The 15,232-nt window shown below is 36.0% G+C and overlaps 1 protein-coding gene across 2 annotated transcripts in view; it reads left to right on the plus strand.

Moving 5' to 3' along the window:
* The window catches only part of Dbx (homeobox protein Dbx), a 203,500-nt gene extending 193,700 nt beyond the window's left edge, over nucleotides 1-9,800 (plus strand). For both annotated transcript variants that reach the window (XM_081728160.1, XM_081728159.1), the window contains exon 4: nucleotides 5,853-9,800. In XM_081728160.1, the coding sequence (XP_081584286.1) occupies nucleotides 5,853-6,185 (333 nt within the window). In that variant the 3' untranslated portion in view covers nucleotides 6,186-9,800. The remainder of the gene's footprint in view (nucleotides 1-5,852) is intronic.
* Nucleotides 9,801-15,232: the final 5,432 nt, after the last annotated feature.

Consider the following 15,232-nt stretch of genomic DNA (forward strand, 5'->3'; position numbering starts at 1 on the left):
AAAAGGAGAGGCTAAATAAAGGACATAAATGAACAAGATAGACGATGAAAAGGTGTGTGCAAAAGAGAGAGAGAGCGAAAGCAGAAAGCGTTCCACAGGGTACACTGCTGGCGCATGCATATAAATTTTAACGTTGTTTCATTGCAAAGGTGGTGCTGATGATGATGGGTAGGGAGACATAGAGGACAGAGGAAAGAGAAGAGGAAAAAAGAGAGGATTTTGTTATGATGTATAGGGGTGACCTTAATAAAATGTCGCACTGTTGCAACTGCTGTAAATTGTGTTGTTGCAGATTTTCCCCATTATTTTTCGCTAGCACCTCTATTTGTTCCCCATCCATGAAAAGTCTCCCCCTCTCACCCTTTCCTCGAACTCCCAACGTCCGCTTTCATTTTCTATCTCACAAAATAAAGAACTGTATCTTGATATATTATTACCTACCAAATTTTCTCTCCTTTTTAATCTGATCATTTTACTAGACAGTGTGAAATGTGTTCTTACAATATATTGTTTTATGCTGTGTTATTATTATCAGATTCCTGATATGCCTTTATAATAAAAGTAATTTAATTTTATTAAATTACAAAATATAAAATACTTTTTCTTTTAAAAAATGAAATTATATGCCCTTATATAGAAATAACTAATATATACTAACGTAAATGCCAATTCTAAGCACAAGTAGAATACAGATTTACGGAAAATATTCCTGTAGATTTATGAAAAAAAAAATGAACTATCCTTATGAAACGAATGTGGAATGATAAAAACAAAGCATAGGATACTCTATTTTTCGCAGAAACTTTGAACCTCTACCCTCTTTAGGATACACTCTTTTAATCAATCTAATATAATAAAATCCTAGTTTGAGCTGGGTACTAGCTACGTTCCAAAATCAATTTCAAGCATGTCAACCGATTTAATGTGATGTGATCATAAACAATGTCAATTTCAATCTAAAGAAAGCAATTATAGAAAAATACGCCCTGTCCCCCTTAAAATAGAGATTTTCAGAAACGATTAGACATATGCTTCTGATTTTTTTAATGACGACTTTATATACCGAATTTCATCTTCCTAACTCGATGGGTTCATGAGCCGCTGTGTTTTTGGCTGAAATTTTGAACCTTTTCTACTCCTTCAGGGTATATAATCTTTACTCAATGTAGCAGGATAAAATTCCAGCTCATAGTATATATTAGGTCTAACTATGTTTCTAAGTTCATTTCAAGCTGTTCAACCGTATTCTCGTGATTCAATCACAAACAACAGGCAATATCGTTTCCAAGGTGAAGAGCGTAATTATACAAAATACCCCCTTCCTCCTTAAAACAAGGATTTTCAAAAAAAAAAGAAAAAAAGAAAAAAGAAAAAGAAAACGCTGGTGACTCAGGTCCGTTTATTTTTAATTAGGAGTTCATTTGACTGATTTGTGAGATATTTTATATTTCGCATAAATTTGAGCTCCCGCTTGTCATTAAGATACACATTTTAATTAAAGGAGCATTATAAAAATCCCAATTCGATATACGTGATAATTATGGTACAATTGTCTTCAAATGGTTTGGTCACAAACAAGGTCCTTTTTATTTTATGAGCTAGAACCTGCCTTTGTGCACAACACTCAGGTAGGTGTCCTCCCATCTTGCCTAATCCCATCTCGCCTAACGATTTATCAGCTGCTGATATCTCCAAGATAAGAATATCTGCCATTCTAGGCAAGATGGGAGTTCCCATCTTGCCTACTCCCATCTTGCCTAAGATGTAAGAAGGGAATTTCTGCTCTAAAGAAGGAATTCCTGTACTAATATTAACCACCAACACTAAGAAATTGTGAAATCATACGCACATTTCAGAAAAGAAATAATCTATGTATTAATCTTTCTACATAAGAAAATCAATAATCTAGTTTCAGTATGTTTCAATGAATATTTGCAATATTTGCCATCGCCACGAGGATGCGAAATCAGTGCAACGACACCCGAAGTCGTTAATGTCGCTTTCTAGACCAGAGTCCGTTACTTCTTAATTGAGATAGCTCTCCAATTGTCCTTACGATGCTGGTCAACACTGAAATTTTTGAGTGTCCCCATTGGAAATCGAACTCGAGACCATGAGAATCGTAGGCACGTGCACTAACCATTTAGCTAAACAATACTAACCCTTCCAACACGTGGAAACACAATTGTGCGGGTTGGTTAAAATCGATATAGAAGTGCCCCTATTACCTTTGTGCTTCGAAACGGCGTGCAGTGATTGTGTAAGTTTCGTTCAACGATTTGCAGTTGTTTTGGTCTGTGATACGTCATTTTTGGCGCGAACAAGAAGAAAGAAAAGTAGTGTTCTCAACGAAGCCATGACTGTCGCCGTGTTGAAAGTGCCAATCAGCGAAAATATTTTTAATTTCCAACGTCTCTTGTATTTTGACAATTCAAAGGAGGCCCCCCAAAACAGAAGAAAATTGTACCAAAAATTGCTAGTAATCTAAAATTTCACAATAATTCTTTCTCACACATAATAAACGAATAACAATATAAATATTAAGTACGGAATAATAATCTGGTTGAGCGGGGCCCTTGTGCGTTCCAATGCTTCCTGTCGCTATTCTTTACTGAGTATCACTAAGTTTCATATTTTTGGTCTAAATTTCAGCAGCCCACTAGGCTTTCTTTCTTTCAGAATTTCAACCAAATTTGTGTACTGCAAGGTAAGTTTATATTAATGCTTATTACAAGCATAAGTTAGTGCGAATGAGGCATAGCCTTACAGCTTTGAAATAATTTTCACACATCCTATGCTTGAATGCGATGGAGTAGTACACGTTTTTAATACCAACCAAAAATTTATCGTATTGTTCTTGGGGGCCCCTTCATCTCCGGGGCTCTCGGCGATTACCGACATGCCGACCTGACCAGACCGCCCCTGATCTGGATCTTCTATGATCTTCGTCCATGTGCAGTAGGCCGTTTACCGTTGTTACCACCATCTATAAGTAATGCTTATCAATATATATAGATATACGATTTACAGTTTATGACAACTTATGAATATATGAAAATGCAACCAAATATCATCTAACATCTTTTGAAACATCGAAACTACCCAAAACCTTTTTTTTTTTTTTTTCAAGCTTCATATATCCTTTTTTTTACCTTGCAAGCTGAGATACTTTACGTCGTAAGCATGGTCACTTCTCCTGGCTTCTAACTTGAGAAAACGGACTAATTCGATGACATGAGGATTTTGCTTATTTAGCAGAGTATTTAATCTATTATCCCAATCCTCTGCAGGATTATTTGTTCTATGGCGTTTTTTATGACAGTACCACATGCTAATTAGGACTGTAGAATTTTCTAGCCACTGGTCAATGAAATAACCATAAAACTGCTCAAGCTTAGGGAGTGTCTTCTTGAATATACAGTCAACCACTGTCGACCATTTCTAACGGAAGAAAAACTAATGACGCAAACATTCGAACATGAAGTCATTGTTTTTGTAGTCTGTAACCAAGAACAAATCCTGTATCTTAAACCAAAGACTGGTTAAAGTGAAAATTTCACCCACTTATACTTTCTCTTGTTCGGGAGAAGGCTAAAAACCACTGGAATCACATTAGTTTCCTCTATTGAACTTTCAATATCTGCATGAATTACAAAAAATTGGGAAGAACGTTTGTTGTAGCTCTTAAATATCTGCCAATAAAGAAGGTTGTGCTGGCGTGCAAAATGAAATTATTTAGGGGCTCTTATTCGTTGTGGCTGCTACTCGAAACGAAACCTTTAGATTCCACATCCAGCTCTGCTCAAAAACAAACAAAAATTCACGGAAATAGTACCAGCTATTGAACCTGTACGGAAATGGGAATTCTTATCTCGCTTTTAAATCATGACATTTCATTGCATCTGGCACTTGTACGCAGCTGGGAAGGATTTTGACATATACGAAAATGGGAACGTACTCAAGTGGGAAGACACCATTTTTTGTTGTTCTTAACAGTATGTATAAAAAATATGCCTGTCAGAACAAAATTCAAAATAATATTTAAAGGTACTTTTCTGTATTAGATTTTAATTATATTTATCTCTTCCAATTATCTTCGCGACCTCCATGAAAGCTTCTTGCAATCCCTAGGTCGATAAACTCTGGCCTAGAGAGACCCATGGATGGTCTGCTCAACCGACTTCTTGAATAGATTGATTGGCTGAGATTGTCGTGTGTTGGGTGGAAGATCATTCCATGCACGGACAGTGGATGCAAAGAATGATTTCTAGTAATATTTAGAGGAGTGTAGGAGAAGTGAAAAGAGTTTATTTACACCTGATCTTGTATCGTGATCGTGATGAGCATTTAATGGTTGCAATCGTTGAAATAAGTAAGAGGGTTGTTAAAAGCGCAAAATCTTAGAGAAGTGTGAGTCGATGCAGATAACGTCTATCGGAAAGTTTCATTAGTCCCAGCTTTTTGATCGTTTAAGATTATAAGCAAACCGTATACAGGCGTTTTGGATACGCTATAAACAGTTCTTCATTTAAGTCTGATAGAGCTACATCATAATATTCGAGGTGAGGAAATATTAGAGATTTTACAAGGAGTGATTTTGTGTCAATGGTAAGAATTTTCTTTAGTCTGGTGAGTGAATGAAAAGTCCAGAACGCTTTCTTACGCACAACGTTGAACTGGGGTTCCACTCAAAATATGGATCAATTGTTATCCCGAGATTTGTGATGGTTTCAGAAAATGTAATAATTGTTCCAATGTATCTGTACTGCAGACATATTCGAACGGCGAATATTGATTGAAACATCTGGTTAAAATGATTCCTTCTTTAATGGAGAAATTCCCTCTACAGAAATTCCTTCTTTAGTGCAGAAATTCCCTTCTTACATCTTAGGCAAGATGGGAGTAGGCAAGATGGGAACTCCCATCTTGCCTAAAATGGCGGGCATTCTTATCTTGGAAATATCAGCGGCTGATAAATCGTTAGGCGAGATGGGATTAGGCAAGATGGGATGGAATCCTCAGGTAGACACATATCATTCAAAATTACAATTGTTTCCACTTTTCAATTACACGACGCATGAAAGCATTCTTTATATCGATAAATTTTACTAGTATTCTTCTAAAAGAGAAAGGCAGAGATACACTAGGAATCAAGAGTTGAGAAATGAATCGTGAAAGTGGTATCTCTTCTCGAAAGATGTATTTCCTTTTATTGGGTGAGCTCTGTCTCATTTCGAATGTCGTCACGGAAATTCTGCTTTGTCTCTCAATCCTAGAAAGATAATAACTAGTATTACTTATACGGCTATATAAATAAATCTATACAACAAGATTCTTTACATTTTTATTGTATATTTGTATATTTGTATACAATACAGTAAGTACTTTGACCTAAGCATATAGACTATGTGAGACATACTTTTAAAACTTAATAGGAGATCGAAATTATATGGATTTGCACTGACAATCAAACTCACATCTTTTGCACTAAACGCAAGAGTGTTTCATTTTATCTTCCAATGTTTGAACTTCTGTGAATAGGTTTAATTTAAAATAGCAGGTCAAACAGAATGTGGTAGTAAATACGAGAAACATGTACAAAATCAGTTATTGTTATTATTATTAATAGTTAAATTATTAGTTTGATTACAAAGAATTGATGGCAGACACATAGCAGAACATCATTGTTAAATTTCGCACCAATATAATACTTTGTCAAAAATTCGTAGTAATTTAAGAAACAAAATTTACAACAAAGATATTAAGAAAAACTATTCGTTCATCATTCAAGAAATAAGCATAAAATTAGCTACCCTTTAATTCATTCTTGGTTTTTCCTTTTTTCTTTTCAGGTGAAAATTTGGTTCCAAAACCGTCGCATGAAGTGGAGGAACTCCAAAGAACGCGAGTTGTTAGCCAGTGGAGGTTCCCGGGAGCAGACGCTACCGAATAAAAACAACCCCAACCCCGACCTGAGCGACGCCGAAGGAGACAAGCCAAAAATCGACCTGTCTGATCTCTCCCCGCTCAATTCGCCTCCGGAGATCACCGAAGGGTCAAACAGGGTCAGTGACAATGAGGACGAAGAACACCTCAAGAGACAAAGGTTACAGCGGCAAGAAAAGGGTAGCGAGGGAGAGGAGAGTCGAGGAACTGCTGAGGAAGAAGAGATTAATGTCACATGACAATGGTGAATCAAGCATAATGGTTCTTTCAATTCTTATCATATCACCAACTATGACTATTTATTATTAATATAATAATTATATATAATTAATTGTGAAATACAAAGACTTTGCAAGAGATATGTTATATGGTACAAATCACTTTCTTTTTCGTTTCCCTTTATTTTGTTTTTAGCTCCTGACGTTTCGATTATAGGTAAAGAACTAAGCTGGAAATCACCTTAATAAGTGAAATTATATTATAATCTTTCGTTTAGCGTTATATACTTGTGTAAAGTAAGATAGAGGACGCAAATGTAAATGATTATGGAAGAGTTTGTGTAGGAATGGTTTATAACCTGGGATTCTTTGCATCAAAAAATTATTTTTTTAAAAAATCATGTCAGTATACTCATGTTTCTAATTTAATTATAAAAAGTGTCTCTTACCTTTTTTCGGTGTCATTTGTAATCAAGTTTCGCTGTCGAGAAGGATAAAATTTGAATTTTCATATTTCCATAAACTAAGATAATTTAAAGCTCACAATAATGGTTTAAGGTGAATCAGAACCCGGAAGTCAGTACGTATTTTAGCTCATTCCCTTAACCACTGCACAATTAAACATTGCATATTATAAATAATGTACTATAAGATAAAGTTATGTTTCAAGTACAGCACAAGACAATGATTCATTTAATTGTGTGTTCTGATATCGAAAAAGGTAACAAATAGAAGAAAATATTTGATTCGTTTTACAATGAGCACACAAGATGGAACTTGCTGTTAGATCTTACTAGAAGTGCTCAATTTTATGAAATATTTATTTGAATCTGTAAAGTACTTTAAAACTAACGATCTTATTACGAAATAGATATATTGTTTGACCTTTTTTCGTGTTATGTTTCACATTTCATTTAAATATTAATTTATATTTAAGGAAATAGATTTTGAGAAGAAACTTACGCAGAGCTCCATTACGCGTTGTTGCCAAATTTGTACGTTTAATTCCTGGATTCTAGCGTTGCACAGCGGAACTTAGCTGTGAATTGCAGTAAGGGGTCGAAAACTAATTTCTCCAATAAGTATCCACGCAGAATTCCATGATTACTTTTTTTTTATTATTATCTGACACCACTAAACACACGATACTACCTGGCAACGCCGCACTATCCAAGCAGTGTTTAGCATAGCACCGAGAATTGTGATCTACCTTAAATACCTATGACAAATAATCAATTAATAACATTCTTGTGATTCTGAATGTTTGGCAGTGACGTAATTTTATCTCCGTTTCCCAGTTCTCTCTCGGGCTGATTGTATATTCATAGACAATCTAGATCAGTCACTTACAACTGACTGATGGGGATAGACAATCTACGAGATCAGTCACTTACAACTGACTGATGGGGATAGACAATCTAGATCAGTCACTTACAACTTATGGATGGGGATAGATAATCTAGATCAGTCACTTACAACTGACTGATGGGGATAGACAATCTAGATCAGTCACTTACAACTTATTGATGGGGATAGACAATCTAGATCAGTCACTTACAACTGACTGATGGGGATAGACAATCTAGATCAGTCACTTACAACTTATTGATGGGGATAGACAATCTAGATCAGTCACTTACAACTGACTGATGGGGATACAGTAGCTTAGTGGTATAGCACTTACTTCTGGTGCGTGGGGTCTAGGGTTGCCAACTTTTGGAAATGTAATACTGGACATACTCCTGGGGGTACTTATACTCTTAAGATAGTGGCATCAACCCTCTTCACAAATAAGAACAACCTGAAAGTGGTTACTTCACATAAAATTGTGCGATTCGGAGTTCGAATTTAATAACTTTAGGTTGCTTTTGAAGCATTTATTAAAACTTACTTATTTCCGTTTCGGTTCAGTTGGCACATGTAAATTTTGTAGTCTACCATCAATACATCGTATTTAAAACAGGAAAGCAAATATAATTATGGCATGCATAAAATATACTAGAAAAACAAGTTTCGCCGGGACTGGTAGTCTCTCATAATGCCTTCATACTTTTACTGGCTCTGGATCATTATCTAATCGGAAGATGTAGCTGAGGGTGAAGTGGTGCTAGCTGAGCTCTTGAAAATGTACTTTTGTTTAAATATAGCAGTTTTGATAAGTTCAGTAAATTTTCCTGCATTCAACTCTAACAAAGGCAAAATTTACTATACGCCTACTTAAGGCTATAAGAATTTCATATATTTGTATGGCTAAACGTCTCTAAAAGTATGGTAAATTTAGCAAAAAATAGGCCAAATTAACATCACTGCCACCTTGCAAACGATAACATCACTGTGGCGTAACAACAAATTCGTTGCAGAATGGAATTGCGCTATCCTATCATCAGCCGGATGTCAAATGCGAATCATGTCAGAATCAAGATTCAACTAAATCTACTTTCGACGGAATTAAAAAATAATCTGAATATAACAGAGAATAGGACTAGTGAGAGGAAAAATTACCGGATATTTAACGTCCGGTTTGGAGGCCGTACCAGACACCGGATAAGAAGGTCAAAAACCGAACTGTTCGGTAAAATACCGGATGGTTGACAACTCTAGTGGGGTCCCTGGTTCGATCTCAGGACAAGTAACTTTGTGGTGGACAACATAATGTTCGTGAGCTTTCTCCCGTTTGCACCAACTCTTTCATCATTATTAATTTGTCTTAATCATCCGTCTCCCTTAGGCTAAAGGTCAAAATCGTGGGAGGTTGAAACTGAAAGAAAAGAGACAACTGACCGATGTAAGACGTAGGAGCAGACTTTTACGATGAGAGCCAGGACAGTAAGAACAGGTTGAGCGAAAAGAGGAGGGTCAAACGAGGTAGGTGGAATGAAGTAAAGAAAGTGTTGGCAGTCGCTAACCTACGAATAGTGTAATTGCAAGATCATAGACTGGATCTTCTTTGCCTGTCAACATTGTCTTCTAAGTTTCTTGTCCTCTCCTTGCTCTCTCTGTGAGCTTTATTGGGAATACGAGCAGCAAACTGTGACCTCATAGAACATCTAGTGAGAGGTGACTGATCTAGTGCTATGTTTTGGCTACGTTTGGTCCAAATCTATTAGATCCAGGGTACTAGCTGTCTACTTTCTTGATGATACTTGATGATTACATTTTTCATATCAAAAGATATCCTTCTTTAAAAATTAAACATCTTCCTTTGTAAACTAGTGCATAACACCTTTTGTTTATCTGAAACAGTTTACCAATCAGATTTGCCACAAACATGTAAAGTAATGTGATTACCGAAACGTCAGTTGCTAAAGATAATATAAACACTGATGATAATAAAAACCCAAGACGCTTTATTTATAGTAAGTATAATTATTTATTTACGAAAAAATACATGCAAAGAGGTTATTTATAAACTAATCAGTGTGTTGATAGGTGCAAAGTGCGGTTTGTTTTATTACACAGAAACTTTAAGACTTTACAAAGTGAAAAACATAATAATGTGTCACAGTGAAAGAACTGTTTCTTTTCTGGATTTTATTTCGAAACAAAATGTAAAATTAAATAATTGTATAAATTTCACTTTACGTCTGTAATTTATGAAGAGAAAGACCTTTAAAAATACTGTTATTAAAACGAAAATCACAATTTGTGTGTTTTCTGTTAATTTACTGTACCTAGTACTACCTTAAATTCTCAAATGTCATTATTTATAGTTTTCATAGGTAGCAAGACACAAGGTGGATTTCTTCGAATTTCGTATTCAGTATTAATTAAACTAGTGGCGGCTTGTGAAGTAAGTCACATTGGTAAAAGTTACAATTTTATTGCTAAAGCAAAAATATAGCAAACTTAACCAGTGTCCAAATTCTTGTAGAAATTATAGAAATTAGAACATTGATTCATTTTCTCCTTTTCAGTTTATACCCATTGTGATTGTGATTTCCCTTACGAACCGCCACTGAGTAGAGCATGGACTAAAATTTACTTTATCAGTCACATGCATTAACGCTACTTTTGAAGAAAGAATCAATGCAATCAAATTTATTTATTTATTCTAAGTGCAAAAGTATAACGCTCGAATATTCTAGAGTTGACACAGAAATCAGTATGAAAGCTTCGCCTTGATTAGAATCTATGCAGATATGGATGGAGGGATATTAAGAATTTTTAAAAATTATTTTTTTGTTAACTTTTGTCTTTGATACGTCTGTTATTTTGCCACACATCTGAGAAGAGAAATCGAACCAATTTGAGCATGAAAGGATCATTCTAAACAGTGTGACCACCCAGCAAAAATATTTCGTACTAACCTATGCAGAAAAAAGTACTAGATCTAGGAAAAAATACTAAAATTTTATCTGCTCCCATTTCACCCTATTTATGATATTTTACGATATTAATATATTACTAGATGGTTTCCGGCAGCTCCCCCTCCCCTGTGTGTGAGTGGAGCGACTTCCCACATTCTTGAAAGAACCTTCAACTTTAATTTTTTTTATAGTCAAAATTTTACACAAACCGTGCAAACCACTTACACTCTCTCAATTTTGACTTTACACTCTCAAATTAAAACTACTGGTGGAATCCCTGCTTAATTGTCATATTAGAACGCACTTTTAAACCACAAAAGTAACACAAGTATGGCAAATATAGAGGATGTTGGGAGAAAACAAGAAATTTCATAAAATGAGCTTATTGAGAAAATCGAGTTTTAATTCCCTAATAGCCTACTGTTTAAATGGATCACCAAATATGTATCATTGTTTATTTTGGTCATTTATTAGTTGAAAGGGGAGACCAGATGTCTCCTATGTCCTACTTCCGCTCTTGTAAATACCACTATTGAAAAAGTTTTTTTTTTTTTAAAAAAAAAAGGCAGAAAAAGTTAGCGGGAACAGTGAAATTTTCGTACATTGCCAAATTTTCATGAGATTCCCTTTTCTCTTCCAAGTGTATGTATGAGCAAAGAAGAAAAAGTACATTTGTTGGTGAATGTACAAGAACACTAAATATTATGAAAAGTACTAGATCTATTACGTAACTGGTGGTCACACTGATTATAAAATTTAATTCGGTTTCAACACTCAATTTTATTTTTAGGAAATAATATCAGTTAGTTATTGTTTTATATATCAAAAAATTCAATTGTTTTTCCCGCAAGATCCAACTCTTTCGTATACAATATGATGCTCAACAGACAGAATAGGTAACATCAAAGTCTATATTAACATAACTGCACTGTTATGGAGGTTGTGTATAGAATGCATCGAAAGATATAACACACAAGGCAGTGTCTCAAAGTCAAGGTGTAAAAGTTAGCCCGAGAGACATCTTGACACACTGGGTACAATGGAAACACTCATTAATGTATTGTACGAGTAGTCAAGGAGACGGGTAGAATGATAACAGCGATCACTATGAGAAACATAGTTAATCATTGCAACCTTTGAGAATGACACACGACTATTGAAAGAGGGCAGAGACAGAGATGTCCGTCAAGTTGCCCGGGACATTTTAAAATGGCACATATTTAAACATATTAATCGTTTGTGCTGAAAAGTGCTCTAGTTTTAATGTTCGTGCAATGAAACTAACGACGTTATTCACATTTCAAATGTTCTGGAGCCAACTTGACGTGAAGTTGGCTGGGACATTTTCCTAATAAGTAAATTTTAATATCATTATCATTTGAGCTAAGTTACGTTTGTGCACGAAAGTGATAGAGTTTCATTGCTATCGGAGTAAATTAAATGGTGTTAATAAACTTCGAAATGTCCCGGCCAACTTGACGTCAGGTTGACCGAAACATTTTCCGAAAACAACGTTTTCAATATGTTAATCGATTCTTCAACGTTTGTGCTCAAAAATGCTTGAATTTTATCGTTTGTGCAGGGAAACTAACGGAGTTATTAAATAATAAAACGACAAACAAAATGGTAATATTCATAAGCTCAGGTGCATGAACTTGGCCCACGGACTTCAAGCACAAAGGATCGAAGTAGTATCATTGGTTAGTGCATCGTTTATCCACGAAACCTCATCGTTTCTGCTTTATTAATTTTAGAGATATAAGGGGAAAACAGCTGGCGCCAAGTTCACGCTGGCCCCCCGACTTCAAGCACACACAATCAAGGTAGAGCCGTTCGCTAGTGCATCGCTTGTGCACGAAACCAAATCGTTTGCTTCAATAGCTCCTGAATTTTAAGCCAAAAAGTGAAAACAGAGTTGGAAACCGGATAAAAATTTTTGCAATTTCTTTTGAAATAGAATGCCTTCATTTCTTCAACATGTGAAGCACAAACGATGAGATTAGCACGATTGGTTAGTATATCGTTTGTGTACATTTTTGCACGAAACCCTATGTTTTGTACTTTAATAGTTTCGGAGATATGAGTGAAAAAGTGGTAGGCGGACAACCTGAACTTGGCCCCCGACTTTAAGTATAAAAAATGAAAATATAGTTCTATGTTCTGTGTTTATTGCATCAGTTTTAGTTTCCTATTTAAAAATACTCAAAACATTTTACAATGTATGTACATAAGGAATTTTACATAGTATATCTTATCTAATATAAATAAAATAAAGAAAAAAAAAAGTTCATTATTTGTCCTCGTCTGTGCATAAAACCTCATCTTTTGTGCTTCAATAGCTCCTGAATTATAAGCCAAAACCTGAAAACAGAGTTGGAAACTGAATACAAATTTTAACTATTTCTTTATAAATAAAATGCTTGTTATAATACCCCACGTGAAGTACAAATCATGAAACTAGTGTCATTGGTTAGTGCATCATTCGTGCTCGTTTGTACACGAAACCTCATCATTTGTGCTTTATTAATTCTAGAGATACAATGAAAAACTAGTAAGGGAGCCAAGTTCATACTGGTCTCCCGACTTCAAGCACAAATGATATTATTGTCATTGGATAGTGCATCGTTTGTGCTCCTTTGTGCACGAAACCCCATCATTTGTGTTTTATTAATTCTAGAGATATAAGTGAAAAATTAATAAGGGAGCCAAGTTCACACTGGTTTCCCGACATGAATCACAAACTTTGTTATTAGTGTTCTTGGTTAGTGCATCGTTTGTGTTCATTTGTGTACGAAACCCCATCGTTTGTGTTCTATTAGTTCCGGAAATATAAGCGAAAAACTGGTAGGCGGACCAAGTTCATGCTAGCCCTCCGGCTTCAAGAGCAAACGATGAGACTAGTGTCATTGGTTAGTGCATCGTTTGTACTCCATTGTGCTCAAAACAACATTGTGCTTCGAAAACTGGTAGGGGGGCAAGGTCACTCTGGCTCCCAAGTTCAAGCACAAACGATGTTGTTAGTGTCATTGGGTAGTGCATCATTTGTGCTAATATTTGCTCGAACCCCATCGTTTGTGCTTTAGTGCTTCCTGAGTTATAAGCCAAAATCTGAAAAACAGTGTTGAAAATCTGATAAATTTTTTGGTCAAATTTTCTCCTACATATGAAGCACAAACTATGGAATTAATGCAATTGGTTAGTGCATCGTTTGTGCTCGTCTGTGCACGAAAGCCCGTCATTGGAACTTTGTTAGTTCTAAAGATATAGGCGAAAAACTGATAGGGGGCCAAGTTGACGTTAGCTTTCCGACTTCAAGTACAAACTATGTTATTAGTGTCATTGGTTAGTGCTTCTTTGTGCACGAAACTATGGTTTGAGCTTTATTAGTTCGAGAGATATAAGCGATAAAAAGTTAGGAGACCACGTTCACGCCGTCCCACCTTGAAGCAGAAACGATTATATTAGTGCCATTGGTTAAGGCATCATTGTGCTTCTTTGTGCACGAAACGATATCGTCTTTGCTCCATTAGTTCCGGAGATATACGTAAGTGAAAAACTGATAGGAGGACAAGTTTACGCTGGCCCGCCGACTTCAAGCAGAAACGATTAAAGTAGTACCGTCCGGTAGTGCTTCTTTGTGCACAAAATAGAGGTCTGCACGGGCCGAAATTTTTAGCCCGGGCCAGGCCCGAGTCCGAAATATGTTTTAGCCTTTAGGCTCGAGCCCGGCCCGAGCTTGTGCGATAATCAAACGAGCCCGAAATAAGCCCGAATTACAGAAACTTAATAATGATAGGAAAATTGCATTTTTATTTACAGCAATTAGAGGTTTAATTTTGCAGTTGTGCTTTAAAAGTTCTCCATAAAGAACGGTTCAATAAATGTCGTTGTACAGTATATTTATGAAGTTAGGCCCGAAAATACCCGAGAAATATGGGTGTATAATTAAAAATTTAAGGCCCGAGCCCAGCACGAACCCGAAGTGATATATGCTTTGTAAGCCCGAGTCCGGCCTACGGGCTTAGCCCGAGCCCGTGCAGACCTCTAGCACGAAATCCCATCGTTTGTTGCTTTATTAGTTCTAGAGATATAAGCGAAAAACTGGTAGGGGGGTCAAGTTCCCATTGGCTCCCCGATTTCAAGCACAAACGATCAAAGTAGTGCCGTTCGGTAGTGCTTCGTTTGTGCTGCTTTGTGCATGAAACTCCATCGTTTGTGCTTTAATATTTCCTGAGTTATAAGCCAAAAGGTGAAAATAGAGTTGGAAACCGGATACAAATTTTTGCTATTTCTTTTCAAATAAAATGCTTTCGTTTCTTTCATATGTGAAGCAAAAACGATGGGATTAACGCCATCGGTTGGTGCATTGTTTGTTTTCGTTTGTGTACGAAACCCCATCGTTTGTGCTTTAACGCTTTCGGAAATATGAGCAAAAAACTGGTAGGAGGCTAGCGTGGACTTGTCCCTCCCCTTCCGACTTCATATAAAAAAGATGAAAATAGTGCCATTCGTTAGTGCATTGTTTGTGTTCTTTTGTGCACGAAACTCCATCCTTTGTGCTTGAATAGTTCCTGAGTTATAAGCCAAAAACTGAAAACAGAGTTGGAAACTGGATACAAATTTTTGCTATTTCTTCTGAAATGAAAAGCTTTTATTTCTCTCACATGTGAAGCACAAACGATGAGATTAGTGTCATTGGTTAGTGCATCTTTTGTGTTCATTTGTGCATCAAACCACATCGTTTGTGCTTTAAGAGTTTAC

This window comes from Thermobia domestica, chromosome 10, assembly GCF_964235325.1.
Source record: "Thermobia domestica chromosome 10, izTheDome1.hap1.1, whole genome shotgun sequence".
Classification (NCBI taxonomy): domain Eukaryota; kingdom Metazoa; phylum Arthropoda; class Insecta; order Zygentoma; family Lepismatidae; genus Thermobia; species Thermobia domestica.